General features: G+C 46.0%; 1 protein-coding gene and 1 pseudogene across 1 annotated transcript; both read right to left on the bottom strand.

Annotated features, from left to right (window-relative positions):
* On the bottom strand, window positions 1-21,413 carry ATP6V0C (ATPase H+ transporting V0 subunit c). Its single transcript, XM_066640915.1, has 3 exons — window positions 21,079-21,413; window positions 4,281-4,464; window positions 1-850 (listed from the first exon to the last, which is right to left on the bottom strand). Exons 1-3 carry the CDS (start codon window positions 21,152-21,154, stop codon window positions 646-648), a joined length of 465 nt encoding a protein of 154 aa, XP_066497012.1. The 5' UTR covers window positions 21,155-21,413; the 3' UTR covers window positions 1-645.
* LOC136633827 (5S ribosomal RNA) lies at window positions 5,574-5,694 on the bottom strand (annotated as a pseudogene).
* Window positions 21,414-23,130: the final 1,717 nt, after the last annotated feature.

Below are 23,130 nucleotides of genomic sequence, written 5' to 3'. Positions count from 1 at the left end.
TTTACAACCATGTAGTGGAGGAAATTTTATTATCTGGAAACATAACTGCAAAACCCAACACGGGTGGACAGCTTCGATGCCGGAGCATACATTTTGTACTACTGGGAACACAGGAGTGTCTTAGACATTTTGCTCTTATTTGTAGAAACACAAACAGTCTCGCACTCCAATACCAGGACACGACAGCAATCTTGAGAGTCAAGTTACATCCAAGGATTTCTCTGCACTTACAATTAACCCCACAGTGTATTAATCTACCTATATATGAGATTAATATATATAGCATGGGAAATTGAAAACTCTTGCTTCATTATGTATGAACATGTCAAGTCTTATAAATAAACATCCAGTGAAGAGAAAAAGTTACCATTCTAGATCATATTTATACATAAAGTACTCTAATGGCAAAATGGATGGAGAGCTGCACATGAGCTTCCCTCAAGCCTTGGAGGAAGGCTTGAGGCAGCTCATCCAGTTTAATATTGAAGTTTACACACAGGACAGACAAGTCACTAACGTACATTGCGCATTTACAAGAGATCAACTACCAAACTGATGACAACTGTACACATTGTGGAGAGACCGTTTTCATTCTGGAGCTTGTTTTTCCAATTTTTTTTTTTACATCATACTCTGTGGCTTTTTTTACTTTGTGGAAAGGATAAGGGCAACAATGAGGCCATAGAGACCCAAGACTTCAGCAAAGATCAAGATCAGGATCATGCCTACAAATAACCTAGGCTGTTGTGCTGTCCCCCGTACACCAGCATCACCCACAATGCCAATGGCAAAGCCAGCAGCCAGACCGCTCAGGCCGACACTCAGACCAGCACCCAGCTGAAGGAAGCTCCTGCAAAACGAAGGACAAAGAAATTTTAAACGTTCATCAGCAACTGTGAAGCACCACCCTTCCCAGAGTAAGCTCTGAAGCCAACCAACTTCCTCTTGAGAGATCAGCCAACTGTGGAGCTTCACACTCGAATGAGCATGCTCCAAGTTATGCCAGGCCAAGCCCGCCCATGTTTTGCCTTTCATGCAATGAGCAGCAGTTCTTCGGTCCTATGTGCTTGTAGGGGGTTAGGCAAACTTGCTAAAGGTGGGGTAGCCCATGATCGGCTTACTTCCAAAGATCAATTCGGGAACACCTTAACTTTCACAACCCTCACGAGTCCCTAAACCAGTGGTATCCAAACTGGGGCATCGCAACGCCCCAGCCTGTGGGTCCTGGCCTCTGCCCCCTTAAGCGGCGGGGGCAGCCAGGAGACAGGGGGAAGGCAGCGGCGCAATCCGCAGGATCGCACCGCTCAGGGGGGCTGCAGGGGCTTCGGTGCACTTGCCCAAGCCTCTTGCAGCCTCCCGGGGTGCGGGGAGCCCTGCACAACCTTCAGCAGGGCTCCCCAGGTCAGGAAAAGTGAACGCGGAGCAATTGCGCTCCACTCTGCAAAACCGGGAGCATGATCGCTCTGCTTTCTCTTCTGACAGGGCTGCAAGGACTGGGGTGCACCCTCCAGTCCCTGCAGCAGCCATCCCTGTGTGCGGGGAGAACTGCACGAGCACCTGCAGGGCTCCCCAGGTCAGGGAAAGTGAGAGTGGGGCGATCGTGCTTCCGCTTCCCGCAGGCGCTCAGGCAGGGCTCCCCACACACAGGGACGGCTGCTGCAGGGACTGGCGAGTGCATTCCAGTCTCTGCAGCCCCCTGAGCGAAGCTATCCTGGGGATCGTGTCACTGCCTTCCCCCTGCCCCTGCTGCCTCCCCCCACCCCTGCAAAGACATACTGCTGGTTTCAAACCCCCTGGAGAGTTTGAAAACCACAGCCCTAGTCAAACAGATCTTCACATCCCCGACACATCAGCTAGTTAAGCACAGCTTTAAACTTGGGCCACAGAACAAAGGTGACTGCTTGAGCCCTATAAAACATCTTCAGCTGGGACAACTTTATACCCCAGAAGGCACCAATTCCAAGATTAGGAAAAATAACCAAGCCATACTATACTATCAGTAAGGCATTCTGAAATTTCATTTAACCAGTTTCTATTCAGGACTGGCTGAGAGCTCTTACAATTTTCTAATCAGTTGTATTAGAAGAAAATGGTAAGAGCTTTCAACCAGTCCTGAATAGAAACTGGTTAAATGAAATTTCAGAATGCCTTACTGATAGTATAGTACGGCCATCAAGTTAGACAGCCATCAGTACTTATGCCTTCATTCCGTCAGCTCTTTCTCTAGAGTTCAGTCTACCCCAACTACATTGCCTTACAGGGCAGAGGTGACCAACAGCAGTCACAGGCTACTTACAACTTCTCATGAAAGTTTAAAGCAGGTTCGTTTCAGTCCTTTTCAGACACATGAGGCATGCGGTTGTACCTGCTTTCTAGTGCAGCTAGAGGATTAGTTTACAGACATGACTCATTTGAAGCACCACTGAATTATTCAAGTCCTCACCACCGTGGTTGCATATTAAAACATTCTGCCTCAGCAAGACTTAGCTTGGTAGAAAGTGTCAGATCTTTCAAAATGCATCCAGGATACTCAACTGGTCAGCTGCTTATGGGGAGGGGGACAGTTCTGTGTGTGCTTTATCAGCACCCATCTGAATGAAAGAATTTCAAACTCTTCTGAAACAGACCATGAGTGTCTGATATATAAAGGCACTGGTTCCCATACTCTGGACTGAGGAGAGGGGGTAAAGGGGGTAATTTGTACCTGGGCCCAGGGTCAAAAGGGGGGCCCAGGAGCAGGGCTAGAAATTTCCTGGGATCTTACATTTTCCTATCAGACTTGTTGCCTGCATGGGATGCTGGTGACACTACCACAACTGTGGATGCTGGGAACACTACTGATGCCACATGGGTTGGTAAACCTGGGCGCCAAAGGCTTTTCCAGCTATCTCTACCCTCTCCCCCATCCTGTTTTGCCCCTTCCTGCCCTTATTCTGCTTGCCCATCACCTCCCTCCCCTGCTCTGTTTCACCCCTCCCCCTTTGCAAAGGGGCCCAAAAGCAACTTTGTAAAATTCTTCTCAGAGGCCCTGCGCATACTCACCAGAGCCATGGCTCCCTTCAGACCCACAGGGGCGCAACACAGCCTTCTCCGCTCAGCAGGCTGACATCACACAATCTTATGCAGTCTTGCATGAAGTCAGCCCAATAAGTTGGGAAGAGACAATGCTGCATACCTGTGAGTGTACCACCCTGGGGTGCTGTGGTGCACACTTTGGGAACCTCTGTCCAAAGGAGTTGGAGAGTCCCGCCATTACCAAAATGGCAAAGGAAAACAAATGCAAGAAATCCAGGTCTGAAAAGCCAGCCTTGTGGGTCTCTTCTCTAAAAAGAACTCCTTCTAGTACAATCCCATATGTGTACTCATAAGCAAGCCCCACCAAGTTCAATGGGACTCCTTACTTAATCATGCATAGGGTTCCAGGCTCAGAGGACAATCCTCTGCCTACTTCCTTGAGAAATCTTTAAGGTGCTTCAAGTCCTTAAAACTGTTCATGGAAGTATAAGCTTTGCTAACTACAATCATTTTAGATGCATTTGATGAAGCAGAGGGTGGTCAGCTACAATTACTACACTATTAATGCACATAGTACTGAACTATGTAAAGTGATCACATGCTTCTTGCTTATAAACCACTAAAGTCCACCTTTGCAAGAACTCCAGCAAGCCCTTGGGTTAACAACTAAAAATGGGCTAACAGTGTCCTGCTTACTCCTTTCTGTGGTACAGGGAACATCTCAGCTGTATAAAGCATCAGGAAACAAGTTCCCAGCACATGTGGAAGCAGAAGCATGCCTTGCCCCTCTGCAAGCTTTCTATGGAAAACTGAAAAAGGTTAAACTTGAGGCAGCAGAAGCTTTTTCCAACTGGCTGGCAATGCAAACATTTCAGTTCAGCTGCTCAAGTTTATGTAGAGTTGCAGTGTCCTAAGTACAGGAGTTCCATTGCTTTTTCTAGATCCGAGCCCTGCCCCAAAGACTTTGACTCTTGGTGGATCATAACCGGAGTCTACTCCTTCAGGTTGCTTCCAGATGGACTTGGACTTTGAAATTATGTTTTGCAGACAACTGCTGCATACACAGGGACCAGCTGACCAGCTTCCTTGATTAAAGACCCTAAGAGCCCCTGGTTTGCTTACATTTGTTTAGCTTTGTTATGGAGAAATTCTGGCTTGTAGCACATAGACTCTAGTTACAGGAAGACCTGCAGATTACATTTTCATCAGGACATTTTAGGGAGGTCTGATTTAAGCACAGCTACCAATCAACAAAAAAGACTTACTTGTATAGGTTGATATCGACTGTGAGGGAGTTGGCGATAAGGACTGCCACTACCAGGCCATAGATTGCTATAATACCCGCCATGACAACAGGAATGATGGACTTCATGATCAGCTCTGGCCTCATGACAGACATGGCTGCAATCCCTGTACCACTCTTTGCTGTTCCATATGCAGCTCCCAAGGCTGAAAGGAGAAGAGAAAAAAACCACCAAGGATGAGTCATTTTACCAAGACTGCCAAACTCAATGGCTGTTTTAGTACAAAGCGGAATGAGCCCACCTTTAATATTTTTGCGTTTGAGTAGTCTGGAATCAAGACAATCTCAGCAGACCACCAATATGCAACATTACATTAAATCAAAACTCAATATGATCAAGTGAGACTAACACACGCCATTCCAAATCCAAAGTCACCAACTATATAAAGATCCTCTTTGTTATTCACCTCAATACAGCCACATGGTCATTTTTTTTCTGCACAAGACACTTAATTCTGGTTGACAGTGGTTTTATCTTAAGGTTTCTTTAGTCTGGCAAAAGTAATTTTATCCCCAGAAGAGTGATTTGACAGACCAACCAACCCTCAAAGATTCCTTCCCCATCCTAGGTAGTTGTGAACTGAACAACTCAATTGCAACTGAAGCAGACTGTGTTGTTCTACAGCACCTCATTTGGCAGGCAGTTCAGAACACAGAACTTGCCTCCAAGGTTTCATTGAGGGCACACAAACAAGCACCATCTCCACAGTAATTCTCAGATACTGATTTACAGTTTAGGGGCCATGACTGGAAGGCCAGACATTGAAACAGGAAAAGACAAAGCTCTGTGCGACAGTTGTTCTGAAACAGCTTTCAGTTGCTGTTAAGGGCTGGCTGGAATTTTTATAAGAACCCTAGCAGGGTTGGTACTGGAGTTGTGAGGACTGCCAACATCCACTCCTGTGAGCTAAGAACTACAGTCAGGCTACTAAGCAATAGATTGCAGGTTTGCTCCACTATATTACGTGATGAATGCCTAGCAGAGCTCCTGCTTGAAAACATTTGTCATTTTTCAGAAGGAAACTTGTTTTCTGAAGGGTATCTACATATGCTTTCATGACACCTACTCCAGAACATCAGATTGCACTTGCATCTCTTTGCCATGAGTCTGGCATTCAGCCCAGAGCTCATTTTACAAGTTTGATAATTAAACAGCAACTTTCCATATGAACACAGCATGTGCTGCTTTAGCACCCGCACAGTTGGCTTTGGTTTGCATGGTTGGCAACCTTCAGTCTCGAAAGACTATGGTATAAGCCTACAGCACCGGGTATTCCCAGGCGGTCTCCCATCCAAGTACTAACCAGGCCTGACCCTGCTTAGCTTCTGAGATCAGATGAGATCAGGCATGTGTAGGTTTGACCAGCCCTGAAGGCAGCTTTGTCTAATACACCCATTTAGGAGTAGGGTTCTGCCCCATTTAGTGAGTCTGCCATAACTAGAAAACTGCATCTTGCTTTGAAGAGTCATACACCCCCTTTCCTGGATACAGCAAGGGATCTCAAGGCCCATCACACAAGCAAAGTATTTACTCCCCTTCCAAAAGCCTGCTTTGCTTTGAGTACATTGTAGGCTAAGCTATGATCCCACACTTTGCATCCGTGAGTTAGGTTCACTTCTCCACATGAGACCCCTGGATAGGAAAAGCTTGAGACTGGAGCAGGATTTTATGGAACACAGAAGTTGAACTGGACCATACCCAGAGATCTTGAGTCAGTGCAATCAGGACAGACAGCACACCAACTGGATGGACCAACTCTATGAATTTCATGAGGCTATGCTTATTAGTATCCAAGCAATAAGCAGTTTCCCTGTACTCAAATGGTCTGGCATAATTCTTCATGCCTAGAAGTTAAGGCACACAATGCTTAAACCTACCACAAGCCGCATGATGGTCTACTTTTTTAAAGGTGTTTGAAAGTCATTAAACTAGGGAGTTATGTTTCCAACCCTTAGAATGAAGATTGTACCAAAGGGTAGCCTACTTAGTTCTGCATTCCCAACACAACCACTAAGCTACACAAAAACAGCTGCATACAAATACATCTTGGACAGAACTTGCTGCTTCTTACACTTGTTTATTACAGCCCACCCTCTGCTGCAACCAGACTTCCCACAAGTCACCTATTTGATGAACTGAACAGACAACCTTGCTTCAGCTTCTTTTCTGAAACATACCATAACAAGTCTGCTACTAGATCCCAACAAGGCTAGTCTTCAAAAGGGAGTCTCAAGGCTTGACCCAGGAAACTCCAAAACACTCCTTCTAGCATTGTCTTCTAAGCTGATCAGAAGTCAAGTACTTTTGAATAAAGTTCTGTGAGCTGCTTTGACAGTACACAACTGTGGGCACAATCCTAAACAGGTCTACTCAGAAGGAAGTCCTATTTTGTTCAATGGGGCTTACTATCAGGAAAGTGTGGTTAGGATTGCAGCCTGTGTCATATACCAGAGCTCCAAGTTTTAAATACTAGCTGAATATAGAACACTTTCAATTCCAAAACCCTCATTTTCATGTTTTCTGGAGTACTGCTGGCTACTAAGATGACTGGGTACTGGAACTGTGTTACATTTGACAAATCGGGCCCATTTCACCATGGCATGTATACCTGCTTTCTGGTAAAGCCAAACTAGGCTGTCCTGCAATGTCTTACATGCCAGTGCATTTAGGCTGGTGTGTCTTCACAAGCACTTTGATTAAAAATCAGCTTCTGGGCAAGAGTTTTGCTTTATATTCTAAAGACAGGCACCAGTATTATATACTGAAGATCCCTACCATAACACAACTGCAAGTAACAATGTGTGCCACTGGCACAGCATGGAAATAATGTAGACTAGCCCAAGTTATACATCTTCCCAGTTCACTGCTCATCTATGCAAGACACTGCCAAGCAACAAAACATGGAGGGGCACAGCAATGTGTTTTGTGTAGCTGACAGAACTTAACACTCCTTTTGCTTGCAGGGCAGACATTCAAATGTAGGGCAAACACTGAATAGCCTCTTAACGGAGGCTACAGCTGCCAGCTAAAGCCATCTTTTCATGCTTGTCCAGGACTCACAGTCCGTTCTCTTTACATGCATATTTTCTTATCTGTGAGGGGCAGAACTGCTACCTACCCCTCATTGTTCATGCCTCTTCTCCACTATGCAGATACCTTCCAGAGGCTGCAGGAACCTTCAGCATGAAACCTGCAAAAAAACCTGCAAAAAGCATTGATCCCTTTAAAATGGCTGGCAGAAGCTTCTGTTGGCCATTTTAAAGGGGTCTGTGCTGGTCATGGGCACCATACTGAAGCTCCCTGAAACCACTGGAAGGTCTCTGCACCAGAGATCTTTTGGCACTTCCTGCTTCACTCTGCTGGCCTCCAGAGGATCTTGGTTGGATTCTTCTGATAGTAACCCTTCCCTGGGTACCCCCTGTACCTAACCCCCATTGATCCCAAAGGACCAAGTGTTTGTTACCTGCAAATTCACTATTAGTGTTTCACTATTAGTGTAGCAAATTCACTATTAGTGCAAATTCACTATTAGGGTAGATAATAGTGATAAATTCACTATTATCTAACCCCAGCAGATAATGAGCTGGAGATGCTACTGTCCTGCCTTCTTACCACATCTTGTGCATGCCACCTACAAGTGCTGGCTACACTTGATACTATACATCAGTGCAGCATGTGTAGCAGCTTAAGGGTCAATGCCATAGCTCAGGGGCAGAACATATGCAGTAGTGCCAGGTTCAATCCCTGGCATTTCCAGATGGATTTCTCTGCCTTGAGAGACTCTGGCGAACTGCCAGTCAGTGTTACTACTGAACTAGAAGGATCAAGGGTCTGGTTCAGTAAAAGGCAGCCTCCTACACAGAGAAATGCCCAGACTTATAGTTTTCTTTGCAAGTGGCTATAATTAGACATCACAAGGTAGAATTAAAGCACAAAACTCTTGCCACACTAGTAAGATTACCAACCCATGAATCTTACATACATGCAACTGTCATGTACGTACACCGTGGGACATTACATCTAACCACAGCTTTTCAGTGTATGTACATGTAAGCAGGACACCAACCACCACTGGAAACAGGACAGCCTCCATGTCAGAATGCTCACTATGCACGACTAGTCATGTCTGAAACAGCAGCAGCATTTCCAGCTAATGCAGATTTGGCAGCTGTCACTACAAATACCATGAGTACCACAGGCAGTTTTCAGTCACTGAATTTCACATGTATTTGGAAGAGCCTCAGACTATCAAATCAGCACTCTTTGCTTTAGCCACCTTCAGGGGGGAGAGCTTTATACCACAAGGTTATAGCAAAGTACACTAAAAACAATGGAGAACAGCAAGCTTCTTAGAGATCAGATCTTCAATTTAGTATGATGTAACGGGCCAATTTTGGTCTGATTATGCTGATGAAATGAAAGTTGTGAAGACAGCCATGGTGTGGTTACAATCACAGCTTTGACTAGTAATAAACAGCAGCGTTCCATTTTCTGAACTCAATGTTCACCAACTACTTTTTGCAGTACTCACCTGCACTGCAGGAGTTCTGGAAAGGAAAATGTTTTATTGTTCAGTATGTGACTCTGCCCTTCCTGTGCATGCACACAGCCAATGCTGCATTTGGAGTAAGATTCCTATACCAGCGCAGGCAACATTAGTGTTATGCACATGGAAGAGGGTCCAGTTGTTGCCACAGACAAGGACCAGACAGAAGAACTTACTCAGGCTGTGTCTGGGAACCAACTGTTACTCTGCCCACAGAACCATAAAGCAAAATCCACATTTTCTCTTATTCAATTCCTTACTCCAGTCTCCAAGTATGGAGAAACTGTACAGGTACTACATAAACTCAATACTGGGGTCCAGGGACTGACAAACCCATCGTGTATCAAATCCAACTACAAGCTGCAGACGACTCCCTCTTATAAAGATATCCCTAAGCCACTCCAAGCATACAAGAGTTATCTCCAGGATTCTACTCTAGTTCAGGCTCAATGGCTGTATTTGCCCAGCTCTCAAGTGTGGATATTTTGACTTCCTTTACTAACCACTACACATGTCTCCAGTTCCCAGAGGCAGCCTGTTCTGGACACTGACCAGCTCCTGTTCCTAAATATTGAACACTTATAAGAATGTACATATTTTGTAGAAAGGTGTATAAAGAATAAATAAGTAAATAATAATAAAGGTGGCGTTTGTTGCAGGAGCACTTGTATGTGTAGCTGTCAGGGGTTTAGAGGAGATCTATGAGAGCATACCAAGAGTAACTGCAAGATGTCTTAACCCAGCATGCCTCAGCCAGTTTCCCATTCTTGTGCTAGAGTGGCCAAATGGCTTAAATCACCTGTGATTAAAGCTATTTGATGGCAACTAAAGGATTGTTTCAATAGCTTGCTTCAAACGCAAGTTCACAAACTGATTGTGCCTTCCAGTGTTAACTTGCTCTTCCCATCACTGTAACTTCCTCTGTGTGTTCTGGTGGTAATACACACAAGGTAAAAATCATCTGCTTAAGGAAAGGACAAGGACAAGCAGCTTCCCTGATGGGAATAAGTATGACAGGATTCCAAGATCTAGCACCAAGAACCTACTCATTTGTTTTTCAAGTGACATTCCTGACCCTTAAGGCAAGGTGAGCATTACAAGTGTAGAATAGGTGCAATCTGAGCAGTGCAGTGGTAACTAAACTGGACTTCAATGACCTGCACAGCTCTAACAACTGGAAAAACAGAATTGTTTAAACAGATATACGAGTTGCCAAATTCAGCTTTTCTTGGCACATTAGCACAAAATCCAGTCATAAGATGTACAACTACTTGTCCCAGCTTAGCTATAAAATGAAGCTCCAGAGAACGGCTGAAGCCAACATCCAGTATAAGATATTTTTATGTGGAGAATTTCAAACACCTGCACAGCTGTTATTCCAAGAACCACTGCTTTTGTTATAGCTAGAGGTGTTCTTAAATTCTTTTTGCAGATTTTGTTCCCACCCTCAGAGGAAAGTGCAGAAAGCAGTATTGTGTTTATTTCATTATCACTGGAAAAAATATCACACCTCTAGTGATGCTTTAAAAGCATGAGGTGCATTAATGAATATTGTACAGTATATGCACATTAATTGGCAACTACTGCCATGAATGCCACAAAGTCCTTACAATCTATGACCTGCTGCAGCTACCACATATTGAGATGACACTATAAGGCTGTTAGGCTGCCATACCTTTGAATACACAAACCACAATTCCATTTTAAAAGAGAGTTGCCTTCAGCTGATTAACCATGCTACATAATTTTCAGGTAACTTGCTAAGATGTTCCATGAGGCTTTGGATCCACTAGGTGGGGAGCGTATTTACAGGTGAACAGCAGGCCGCAATCACACAAATAGCATTAGAAAGTCAAGCCTGGACTTTCATCCGTGACTTATCTGAAGGCTATGATTTTGCCAGATGTGGAAAGTGCTTACAAGACTAAAGATCAAACATTTTCTACCTTAGTTTTCCGCATTTTTATACTGCCCTTCCTCCAAGAAGCTCAGGGTGGTGTGTATGATTCCTCTCTTCCTTTTGTCCTCACAACCACCTTGAGAGGTAGGCAAGGCTGAGATATGATAACTGGCCCAAGAAAGCTTCATGGCCAAATAGGGATTTGAATCCAAACCTTCCAGGTTTGAGTCCAACTCCTGAAACACTACTATTTTTGGTATGCAACATCTAATAGGCAAGTCTTTACTGACATCTATTAGGCAAGCAGGCCAAGGCGAGATACCTCATCTTAACTGAAAATTTTACCCAAAGTTTTGCCTAAAAGAGAACACACTCATTTTCTCTAGTGACAGCAGAAAGCAAACATTTGGTATAATTCCCATATCTTGAAATGATTTAAAATGCAATTGATATCCCTTTATTAATTTTTGGCAGTCCTTTTGTTCCTCCACCTAGAGGCATGCCTGCTTCCATAGACAGCAGGAGTACGTCACAAGAAGTGCTGCATGCTGTTAGGATTAAACACTGCCTAGTTCACAAGCAGTCTGAAATTTGCATGGACCTTAAGACCTCAGTATCAAAACACACTATAATCTTCAGAACTCTTTAGCAGTCGCTAGGCAAACAGCCCTGTAGAACTGTTTCCCAGCATTAATAATGAAACTTCTATATACAATTTGTGGTATGTTGTTGGCAACCTTCAGTCTCGAAAGACTATGGTATTGCGCTCTGGATGGTGGTTCTGGAACAGCGTCTAGTGTGGCTGAAAAGGCCGATTCGGGAGCGACAATCCCTTCCACACTGGGAACAAGTGCAGTCTGTCCCTGGTCTGTCTCCCTGGCTGTGGACCTTGCTTCTTTGCCTCTTAGCCTCAGTCTGTTGGCCAAGTGTCTCTTCAAACTGGGAAAGACCATGCTGCACAGCCTGCCTCCAAGCATGCCGCTCAAATGCCAGGGTTTCCCACCTGTTGAGGTCTAAGGCCTTCAGATCCCTCTTGCAGATGTCCTTGTATCACAGAACAAGGAGTTCTCCATAGAGGAGATCCTTTGGGATCCGGCCATCATCCATTCTCACAACATGACCGAGCCAACGCAGGCAACTGTTTCAGCAGTGCATACATGCTAGGGATTCCAGCACGTTCCAGGACTGTGTTGTTTGGAACTTTGTCCTGCCAGGTGATGCCAAGGATGCGTTGGAGGCAGCGCATGTGGAAAGCATTCAGTTTCCTCTCCTGTTGTGAGCGAAGAGTCCATGACTCGCTGCAGTACAGAGGTGTACTCGGGATGCAAGCTCTGTAGACCTGGATCTTGGTATGTTCCGTCAGCTTCTTGTTGGACCAGACTCTCTTTGTGAGTCTGGAAAACGTGGTAGCTGCTTTACCGATGCATTTAGCTCAGTATCAAGAGAAAGAGTGTCAGAGATCGTTGAGCCAAGGTACACAAAGTCATGGACAACCTCCAGTTCATGCGCAGAGATTGTAATGCAGGGAGGTGAGTCCACATCCTGAACCATGACCTGTGTTTTCTTAAGGCTGATCATCAGTCCAAAGTCTTGGCAGGCCTTGCTAAAACTATCCATGAGCTGCTGGAGATCTTTGGCAGAGTGGGTAGTGATAGCTGCATCGTCGGCAAAGAGGAAGTCACGCAGACATTTCAGCTGGACTTTGGACTTTGCTCTCAGTCTGGAGAGGTTGAAGAGCTTTCCGTCTGATCTGGTCCGGAAATAGATGCCTTCTGTTGCAGTTCCAAAGGCATGCTTCAACAGGACAGCGAAGAAAATCCCAAACAAGGTTGGCGCAAGAACACAGCCCTGCTTCACTCCGCTTCGGATGTCAAAGGGGTCTGATGTGGAGCCATCAAAGACAACAGTGCCTTTCCTGTTCTTGTGGAAAGATCTGATGATACTGAGGAGCCTGGGTGGACATCCGATCTTGGGGAGAATCTTGAAGAGGCCGTCCCTGCTGACCAGGTCGAAAGCCTTTGTGAGATCTATGAAGGCTATAAGGAGTGGCTGTCGTTGTTCCCTGCATTTCTCCTGCAGTTGTCTAAGGGAGAATATCATAGCAGTGGTGGACCTGTTGGCTCGGAATCTGCACTGCGATTCTGGATAGACGCTCTCTGCAAGTACCTGGAGCCTCTTTAGTGCAACTCGGGCAAACAACTTTCCTACTACGCTAAGGAGAGAGATGCCACGGTAGTTGTTGCAGTCACCCGTTGCCTTTGTTCTTGTACAGCGTGATAATGTTTGCATCCCTCATGTCCTGAGGTACTCCAGCTTCTCTCCAGCAGTGACAGAGGATTTCATGCAGCTCAGTGATGATGATCTCTTTGCAGCACTTTAGGACTTCAGCAGGGATGCTGTCTTTTCCTGGTGCCTTGCCAAAGGCAAGGGAGTCCAGGGCCACGTGAAGTTCTTCTAGGGTTGGTTCACTGTTAAACTCCTCCAACACAGGCAGGCACTCAATGGTGTTCAGTGCTTCTTCGGTGACTACATTTTCTCTGGAATATAGCTCAGAGTAGTGCTGCACCCAGCGTTCCATCTGCTGCGCCCGATCCTGGATGACCGCCTCGTAAATGCATGAGATTTCAATCATTCTCACAATGTACAATCCTGTATAGAGTGCATGGATATCTGGGAAGCCCTTGGTTGTGCCACTGCAGACTATATACAGTGGAGTTTGATAAGCTGCTGCTTCATTTGCCCATTTAATTGTAGGCTGCAATCCTGTACAGGGGCACCTGAAGTATGGAGTGTCATTTTAGCTGTTACACCACAGGTCAGTTTTCACTGTTTAACTTGTAAAAGCCTAGCACTACCAACTAGTTCTTTCCTCCCAAAAGATGTTGTGTGATCAAATACAGCTAGCTGTACATTCACAGCCAGCTGCTATGTCTGTAACTAGACAGAAGAGCTCTATCTGCTTCTCTTCAAGACTGGCATTTAGTCACTCACCTGTCTCAGGTTATAAGCAGCCATTTCCTAGTGATTATAAAGCAGGGAAAGAGGACAGTGTGGTGGAATAAGACCTGGGTTTGAATCCAACACTCAACTGTGAAGCTTACTGGGAAATAATGAGTCACCATTTCTCAGATTATCCTATTTTACAGGCCACAAGGTAGTAGACAGGAAGATAAATGTGAAGTTAGGCAGTCTGAAGTAGTGCAAAGAACATTTAGGCTCCTGTCTAAAAGGGCATAAGGCATTCTTTGGAAGAAGTCAAAGTTGGGTAGGATTTTGCTGCCAGAAACTAAACAAGGCAAGACAACCAGAGCTTCTTAAGTATTCTACCTGGTGGGATCACAGAAATTGAGCTCTCTAGCTCAGTGTTTCTCAAGTTTTGTCCTATGCTGTACCACTTCACATGGTCCACCTCTTCCAAGTACCACTAGAAGAAACTGGCAATATCATTGCCAGTTACTTCTGGGTTGGGAGGCCAGATGCAAAACACACCAGTAAGAGGCCCAGGGTGGACAGGAGGGCTTTTTCAAGCACAGAAAAGCATGCCAAGCCTCCAACCACTGTTTTTTGTGCCACATTCCTAGTCTTGCTGCCAGGTGGCAAGCGTCCAGAGGTCCTGCAAGTACCACCAGATACCATCTGAAGTACCACTGGTGGTACCTGCACCAATAGTTGAGAAACACTGCTCTAGCTTCTTGTCTCTTACCCAGAAGGGAACAGTGTTCACTGACAGCCTCTTGCCTGACAGGCATGAAAACCATGTTAATCCTAGCTGATGTCTGCAACCATCCTCACTGACAACTACTGTAGCTTCTCTCAGGAGGACTGCAGGACCATCCACCACTCTGGAACAGTGAGGCTCATTTCCAAGGCAGGTCACCACTTCAAAGCTGAACACTTAAGGCAATGTTAAGACAAAAACAGCTCTTGTTTACTGTATAGCTCTAACAGCACACTTAAAATGACATAATCCAGGCCAGCAGGATCATCAGATCAGCAAACCTTGCTCATTTTGCTTTAATACATGAATAACTAGACCTTGCAACGAGAGCAGTTTTCTTAGATTAGAAGACACTGTTAGGCATCAGTAGCCAAGGGCCAACATGCATATCACCTAAATTCCTGCAGCTTTCTCCTCCAGTGCTACAGCCTGGGGCATTTGGTGGGCCGCTGTGAGATACAGGAAGCTGGACTAGATGGGCCTATGGCCTGATCCAGTGGGGCTGTTCTTATGTTCTTAGCCCCAGAAAACGTTAAGTTTTCAGCATTATTCTGGGATAACACAGCATAGTCAAAGCTAGCTTATTTATTATTAAATTATTATTTAGCTAGCTCCGGCTAAATTCTCCAGCGCATTCTTGGCATCACCTGCACGTTCTCGGCATCACCTGGCAGGACAAAGTTCCTAACAACACAGTCCTGGAACGTGCTGGAATCCCTAGCATGTGTGCACTGCTGAAACAGAGACGCCTGCGTTGGCTCAGTCATGTTGTGAGAATGGATGATGGCCGGATCCCAAAGGATCTCCTCTATGGAGAACTCGTGCAAGGAAAGCGCCCTACAGGTAGGCCACAGCTGCAATACAAGGACATCTGCAAGAGGGATCTGAAGGCCTTAGGGATGGACCTCAACAAGTGGGAAGCCCTGGCCTCTGAACGGCCCGCTTGGAGGCAGGCTGTGCAGCATGGCCTTTCCCAGTTTGAAGAGACACTTGGCCAACAGTCTGAGGCAAAGAGGCAAAGAAGGAAGGCCCATAGCCAGGGAGACAGACCAGGGACAGACTGCACTTGCTTCCAGTGTGGAAGGGATCGTCACTCCCGGATTGGCCTTTTCAGCCACACTAGATGCTGTGCCAGAACCACCTTTCAGAGCGCGATACCATAGTCTTTCGAGACTGAAAGTTGCCAATACAGATTTAGCTAGCTTTATTACTGATAAAGCCAGTAAGTTAGTAAGGTCAAAATATTTCCACTAACTCCTGTGAAGAATAGACACTTTATGGCATGGCAATCATGACTAGGTTGTTTAAGACTGTGCTGTCAAGCTGCTTGACAAAGATCCTAGATCAGAACCATCTAGGTTCAGTTTGCTGAAAGGAAGCAGAGTCAATTTCACCAACTGGTCAGCCTTTGAAGTGTTAACCTCTCAATAGCTCAGATGTCTGGAACTGGCCAACTTAAACTATATAGGCAAAAAGCACAACTGCAGAATCTGTGTATTGATCATTTCATCTGGAAGCAGCACCTGGTGAAGTTTAGCCCTAGAATTAAGTCTTCCAGAAGCATGGGGTGGAACACATTACACACAATTATGTAGATCAGTATAAACCATAACAGCCTGTGTGGGGAGTTACTCTCCTCCTAGTACACTGCTATTTTGGGTTACACCTATCTGAAACCAGGCATGCAGTTGAGATGTGGGGATTCTATCCTTGGTCAGATATTTAACTGGATTTTTTTTAAGAGTTACCTTGCATTTGGTATTTTGTTACTAGGCATTTTTAATCCATTCATTCAAGATTACAGAAACCCTGCATAACTGGATCAGTAAGCCATCTCAAGGATCAAGGAGTGCTGCAGGTAGGAAGTTAAACCAACATGGGGTCAGTATATACTTAGGCCTTCTATATACTAGTCACTCATTTCCTCTGGTATGTGCAATATCCAGCCACATTACTTGGAAAATTTAAATAATCATATCATTCAGAGGCACCTGATGGTGAGATACAGTTAAGTGGAAGTAGGAAAAATCTACTTGAGTAAGCATAGCTAACTGGTTGAACACTTGAAGGTCACAGTGGTCCTTTCCTTCAAAGGCAAATACTTGCCACCAAAAGGTTAGCCAAGCCAGAACTAGAGAATGGGTTCCACAAGTTGTTTACTATAAGCAGAGTTAGTGTACAGGACCAAGACATGAGTGTTTATGCAACATAGATTCTGCATCAAACCAGCCAATACAGAACAAGGCTTGAACATTTTGGTTGCAAACTGGTCTTACACAGTTAGGAAAGAATTGAACAGTGCACCTTAAGCAAGAAGACTATAGAAGGCAACATGCAATGACCACCTTACTCACATCAAGTCATTACTCTCAAGACACTGTGGGATCAAGTGTCTGGAATAGCCAACCTACAGGTTAGCTTCTTGCCTCTGCAAGGATTAGCAGATCAAAGGCATTCATACTTCTGTGATGGAATTCCTGTTAGTATGCTAGATTAATGTTTTATCAAGACACACCACTAAGATGTAGCATTCATTCAGTATGCATTTAGCAATTACAAGTCCTAGTCATCAAGTCTGGAGGGTATGAACAACAGAGTCCCATCAATGCACTTTTCCATGAATTCACACCCACATACCTAGCATGACTCTTCACTTGGCAACACATCAAAATAGCCAGATGTTCATCTGGCAACCTGATTTGAACCAGGACATCAAGCAGTGGCCCCTTATTAATCTGTCCAAAAGCACACAGCAAAGCTCAAATGCTACCAGTAGTGTGCTGCATAGACTATTTACTGGGAAAAATTGCATTTAGGCTTGGGCTAGAAGCTGGCAAGCTTCCTCCCATCTGCTAATCCCTTGCACATTTAGTTTGTCAGCCAAGAAACATTTGTATGTCAGATATGTAATTTGTCCAAGCATACTGGGGTAACGGGCAGGGCTTTCTGTCAAGTCATACACATCTAGCACTACAGTTCTATTGCAGGGAGCACTCACTAATGGCAAGCCGGCTTCCCATCTGCCATTTCCAACTCCAAAGGGAAGCTCAATATCCTGGAACAGCCCAAAAGCAACACTGCAATCTTGTAACACGCAAGACTTTTACTGGTTCAACTATCAATGAACAAATAGGATGTCACAGAAGGGGAACCCATCACACCCTCTGCTGCAACAGACGAAAGGTCCTTGCAGATATACTGTATTGGGTGGAAACAAACATCAGTGTAGAAAGAGGTAAGCCCTGTGCCAGCCTTTGATACCAGAGATCATAGCACAAGCAGGAAGATGGACCTGTCCCTTTGTGTCAGGGCTAGTGTACAACAGAAGGCACAAGCTAATGGCACATAAATGTAGTGGCCCACAGGTCGAAGCTTTCAATTGCTGTTTCTCTATGGCAAGTAGTACTAGTAAGCCATATTAAACAAAATATCCCAATGAGGGCACAACAAACAAAGACTTATCTTAATTTTGGAGTTGACATCTTTGTCCTTCCATGCAGACGCACCTGTAAGACCAAGATTTTGGACAAAGGTGGCACAGTAACAGTACCACAACACAAGTCATGCTAGATAACAGAAGACATGGCCAAGGCTATTTGCCCCTTATCACAAGGGTAAATGAATCACCATAATGTTATGTTGCATCTTGTATATGCAATAGTCCACTGGAAGTGGGAAGTTTCATATGAAAGTTTCATATTTCAGTGGGAACCTCCTATGGAAGTTTGCTGTATGCAAGACACCAAATACCACCTAACCCTTGTATGTGACCCAAAAAAGTTCTAACCTTCGATGGAATTCACTCCCATTTTCAAGTTGAACAATGCAAGAGGAATCATTTACAGAATGCAGATCAGTTACAGGATGCAGATCAGAATGCATAGGTTTAATTTACAGTATTTGCAATATGGAGACAGCCACCCAAGCAGCAGCAATAAGAGCATTTGACAAGGCCCGACAGCTGCGACACCAGTGATGCTCATTAGATTAGCCTTCATTTTAAAAAGAGCCAGTTGCTTCTACATTCTGTAGATAGTGTCAATTTCACCAGAGTTCCTTTGTCAGAAGCCACAGGTATACTCTGAGACCTCTTTGGAAGAGCACCCATGATTCAAAATACTGTGACCTGTGCAACAATTAAATATAATCTAAGAATACAAAGAAAACCAAGTGACTTGGGTCTAAGTATGGACTGCTTGATAAAGTTCCACTGGCAAATTTTAAGAAAAAGGCTTGGGTGGAGACAATCTGCCATCAGCTTGCTGTACTCTACAGGATTTCTCAATCAGGTTATGGTCAAGATTCAGCCCAGCCCTTGCAGGGTGGAACTTGCATTTCCCAAGCTTAACCAAATGCTGTGTCAGTCTCACAAGTGGGTATGTAGCAGAAAAATGAAACCCAAACCGAAACAAAGAATATTGTTTGCATCGACACTTCTGGAACAGCGCCTTTGTGTGGAGGCAGCAACTCCCAATCTCTTTAAACAGCACTATTTCATAGCAACCCCAAAGCCTTAACAGGACTCGGATGCAGGGCAAGCTGCATACTACAACTATACAAGGAGAAGCTAAGGTTTGAGATTCTTAAGAGTCTCACAGACCCACATCTATAGAAGAGCTTTCACCCGACTGTCAGAAGGAGCACACCCCAGGCTCATGGGCCTGGCAGGATGGAGAGAAGGACAGCATGACATTACCAAAGCCTCAGTTAATTCAGCACTCCAAGAATGGCATACAGAGCTGCAGCAAAGCCTGCAACAGTCTCCCCCCTCCCTGCAGTCACATGACCAGGCAGGGGCTCCACTACCAGCTGACTCTCCCTTATGATGTCACCCTCACTGCCCCTTTGCACCTCTCCTTCCCCATCCCAAAAGGCTTTCAAGAGGCAGCATCTTTCCTCCTCCAGGCCAATACCCCAGATGAACCAGCTGGTAGGAACAGGGCAAAAGAAGGTGGGGAAAGGGCTGAAATAGCTTCAGAAAAGGGCTAAGAGGTAGAGGGAGGTTGCAGTAAGCAGTGACAGGTGGAGCGTGTCCGGCTCCAGCTGAGCTGGGATTTCACCCCCGCACTGTTCTCTCTCACCCAGGCAGAAGCTGCCATGCAGTCATAGAAAAGCAAGAGAAAAAACAGACAGGCTGCCTTTTTGCAGCTGTGAAACCGGGACAGGCTGAAGCCAGGAAAAAATGTCTGCATTCCCTCGCATTGTAGAGGTTTCTAGAGCAAGGGGATCACAGCAAGACATTTTCCCCTTACCCCTCCCCAGAGAGGGAACCACAGTGCATTTTACACAAGCTATTCTTATCAATAGCCAACAACAACAGAAATAAAAGGTCACCATCCCATTGAGCAAAAAAGAAAAAAGCCAAGGAACCAGATGATTTCTTCCTCAAATCCGCTGGATTGAGCAATCTCTCTCTCTCCCCCCCCCCCCCAATAAGGTTTGGGAAGCAGGGAATGCAAAGCCTAGGAAGGTGGGAAAAAAGGATGAAGGCAGAGGGACCTGGTTAATCTCCACCCTGCTGGGAGGAGGAGGAAGAAAAAAGCTTGCAAGCCATATTGCCAAGCCTGCCACCTCTCCCCAAAGTCCACACCTTCCCTCTCTCATGGCTGCTGTGCAAAGAGGGTCAAGGAAATAAGATGAGATTCCTGGAAGTTGCACAATCAAGGAAACAGGGTGAAGAGAGTGAGGATAGTAGGAAGAGCCAATAGATAAAGGGTTTAAAAAAGGAGAGAGAGCAATGTGAGGGAGGCTCTCTTTTACCAAAGCAAATGCTTGAAGGCACCCCAGAGTAAGGGAGGCCCCCTTCCTCCCAAGTAAGGCAATGCTCTTACTGAGGCTTCCCCCCAACACAGCAAGGCAATGCTTGGAGGCACCCCAGAGAGGCTCTCCTCCCCACTAAAGCAAGGCTAGGTTTAGAGGCACCCCAGAGAAGCCTTCCTACCCCAGGCAGGCTCTCTTCCCTAACCAAGGCGATGCCCTCATGGAGGCACCCACAAAGACCCACAGAGGCTCTGCCCCACTGAATAAGGTCAAGGCTTGGAGGCACCCCAGAGAAGCCTCCCCACTGGAGACTCTCTGCCCTCAAAGCAAAGTGATGCCTTCGCGGAGGCACCACCCAATGACCCATAGCGGCTCTGCCCCACCAAAGCAGGGCAAGGCTTAGAGGCACCCCAGAGAAGCCACCCTGGCCCCAGTAAAGGCTCCCTTCTTTCAAAGCAAGGAGCGAGACACCCCACAGCCTGGGGGGAACCCAGGCCAAGCTGCTGCCTCCCCACCAAGCCCTAGGCAAGGACAGGAGGAGCACCCCCCCACTTTGCAGCTGGATACACCAGCCCAGTCCCCCCATCACCACCTTGCAGGGCCAGCACAGCCACCAGCAGGATGACTCCCCACCCCAGAAGGGCCCCCCACAGAGGGGCTGCCCACCCAAAAGAGCCCCCTCCCCCACACGGGGCTTGTGGGGAGGGGGCTCATCTGGGGTCAGCAGCCCCTCCCCCCAAGAGCCTCCTCCCCCACACAGGGGGCTTGTGGGGAGGGGGCTCATCTGGCGGGGCGACCCAGAAGAGCCCCTCCCCTCCCCAGCGCAGCGCCTCACCGCTGAAGACCATGGCGGCCGAGGCGCCCATGACGGCGAAGAAGGACGCGTACTCGGGCGGGGAGGAGGCCGACATGGCGGGGCGAGCCGGGCCGGGCGCTGTGGCGGCTGCGACGTCGGGCCGGTGCGGGCAGCTGGTCCTCCTCGCCGCTAGGCTGCCGCGTCTCTCCCTCCTCCGCGCCGCCGCTCCTCTCAGGTCTCCGCTGCAAGATGGCGGCCTCGGCGGGTGCGGGCGGCACTGACGTCCTCCCCCCTCCTCCGGCTGCTGCTGCTGCTCCGCCGCTGCGCTCGCGACGCGCTCTAAATACCCGGCCGCCGCAGAACAAAATGGCGGCCGCCCCTGCGTCACGTGCCCCAGGCCCCGCCCCCTCTCCCCTCCCGGCCCGTCCTCTGGAATGTACCATGTCCCACAGGAAGGGGTGTATTGTCTATTATATTATCAACAACGCGCTGTATAGGTTCCTCTTAGTCATCAACAGGCCTACTTTTAATGTACTGACTTGGGGGCTTTTTGGGGTGTGTCAAACGTTGTTAATTTCATCAGGCCTGTTTTTGGACCCCCCACCCAACCCTAATTGGTTCAGTCCGCTCTACCAATTCCTCCTCCTATTCCCTCCTTTGGAATGTGCCATATCCCAGATGGAGGGGTGTATTGTCTATTACGTTCTCAATAACACTCTCTGTGTTTACTTTTTAGTCAGAAACAGGCCTGCTTTTTATGTACTGATCTCTGGGCTTTTTGGGGTGTGTCAAACGTTAATTTTATCAGGAGGATTATTTCACGCCCCCACCCTGAGTGGTTCGGTCCTCTGTCCCAACCCCTCCGCCTATTGCCTGCTTTGGAACTTGCCATTTCCCAAATGGAGGGGTGTGCTTGCCTGTCATGAGCCTGCCACTCCCCCATAACACGCTTTACATTTTCTTTTCATTCATCAACCAGCCTGGTTTTTTTAATGCACTGATCTCTGGGCGTTTGGGGTGTGTCAAACGTTAATTTTATAAGGAGGGATTTTTTAACCCCCCCAGCCAACCCTGAGTGGTTCGGTCCTCTCAGCTCATTCCCCCTCAGCTCATTTTTTGCCTCAGGTGAGCGTGATTCAGCGACATATTAGCATAAAGGGCGTGGCCAGAGCAGCAGGCCTCGCCCCTTTGGGGGTGTGTGGTTTAAGGTCCCTGTTGCCTGAAGCTTACCTGACTTGATATATGGAACACCACAAGTAGGCACCCCAAAGGCTGGAAGTGGAGCTGTGTGTTTATATATATATATATATATATATATATATATATATATATATAAACTAGTTACATATGTCTATTCTTTCCAAGGCCTCCCTTGTTCACTTTATATCTATCTATCCATATCTATCCATCCATCCATAAATATACATCTTCACACACACAATATATATTTATATATTTATATATTTTATATATTTTATATAAAATATAAATATATTTATATCTATTTTATATATAATATATATACAAAAATATAAATATATATAAAATATCTATTTATATATAAAATTTACATATATATATATATACAAAAAAATGCTAGTTAAATCTTTCTTTCTTTCCAAGGCTCCCCCTGTCCACTTTATGCAACTAATACACACACACATATACACAAATTAAACATATATGCACCAGACATGTAACCATTTCTTCTTCCCACTGTGCTTTGATACCTCCTGGACAAACAATTTACAGCCCAATCCTATCCACACTTTCCTGGGAGTAAGCCCCATTGAATCTAATGGGACTTACTTCTGAGTGGACATGCATAGGATTGGGCTGTTAGGATGAAATAAGGAGGAAATAATAAATCAGGGATGTTCTCTTTCCCTCTCACACAACACCAGAACCAGGGGACAGCCACTGAAATTGAGTGTTGGGACAGTTAGGATAGACAAAAGGAAATATTTCTTTACCCAGCATGTAATTAGTCTGTGGAACTCCATGCCACAGGATGTGGTGATGGCATCTGGTCTGGGTGCCTTTAAAAGGGGATTGGACAGATTTCTGGAGGTTGTAAGGTTGTAAGCTGGG

Source organism: Tiliqua scincoides, chromosome 13, assembly GCF_035046505.1.
Source record: "Tiliqua scincoides isolate rTilSci1 chromosome 13, rTilSci1.hap2, whole genome shotgun sequence".
Lineage (NCBI taxonomy): Eukaryota > Metazoa > Chordata > Lepidosauria > Squamata > Scincidae > Tiliqua > Tiliqua scincoides.
Note: the sequence above shows the minus strand (reverse complement) of the source record. Positions and strands in the feature narration are given on the sequence as shown.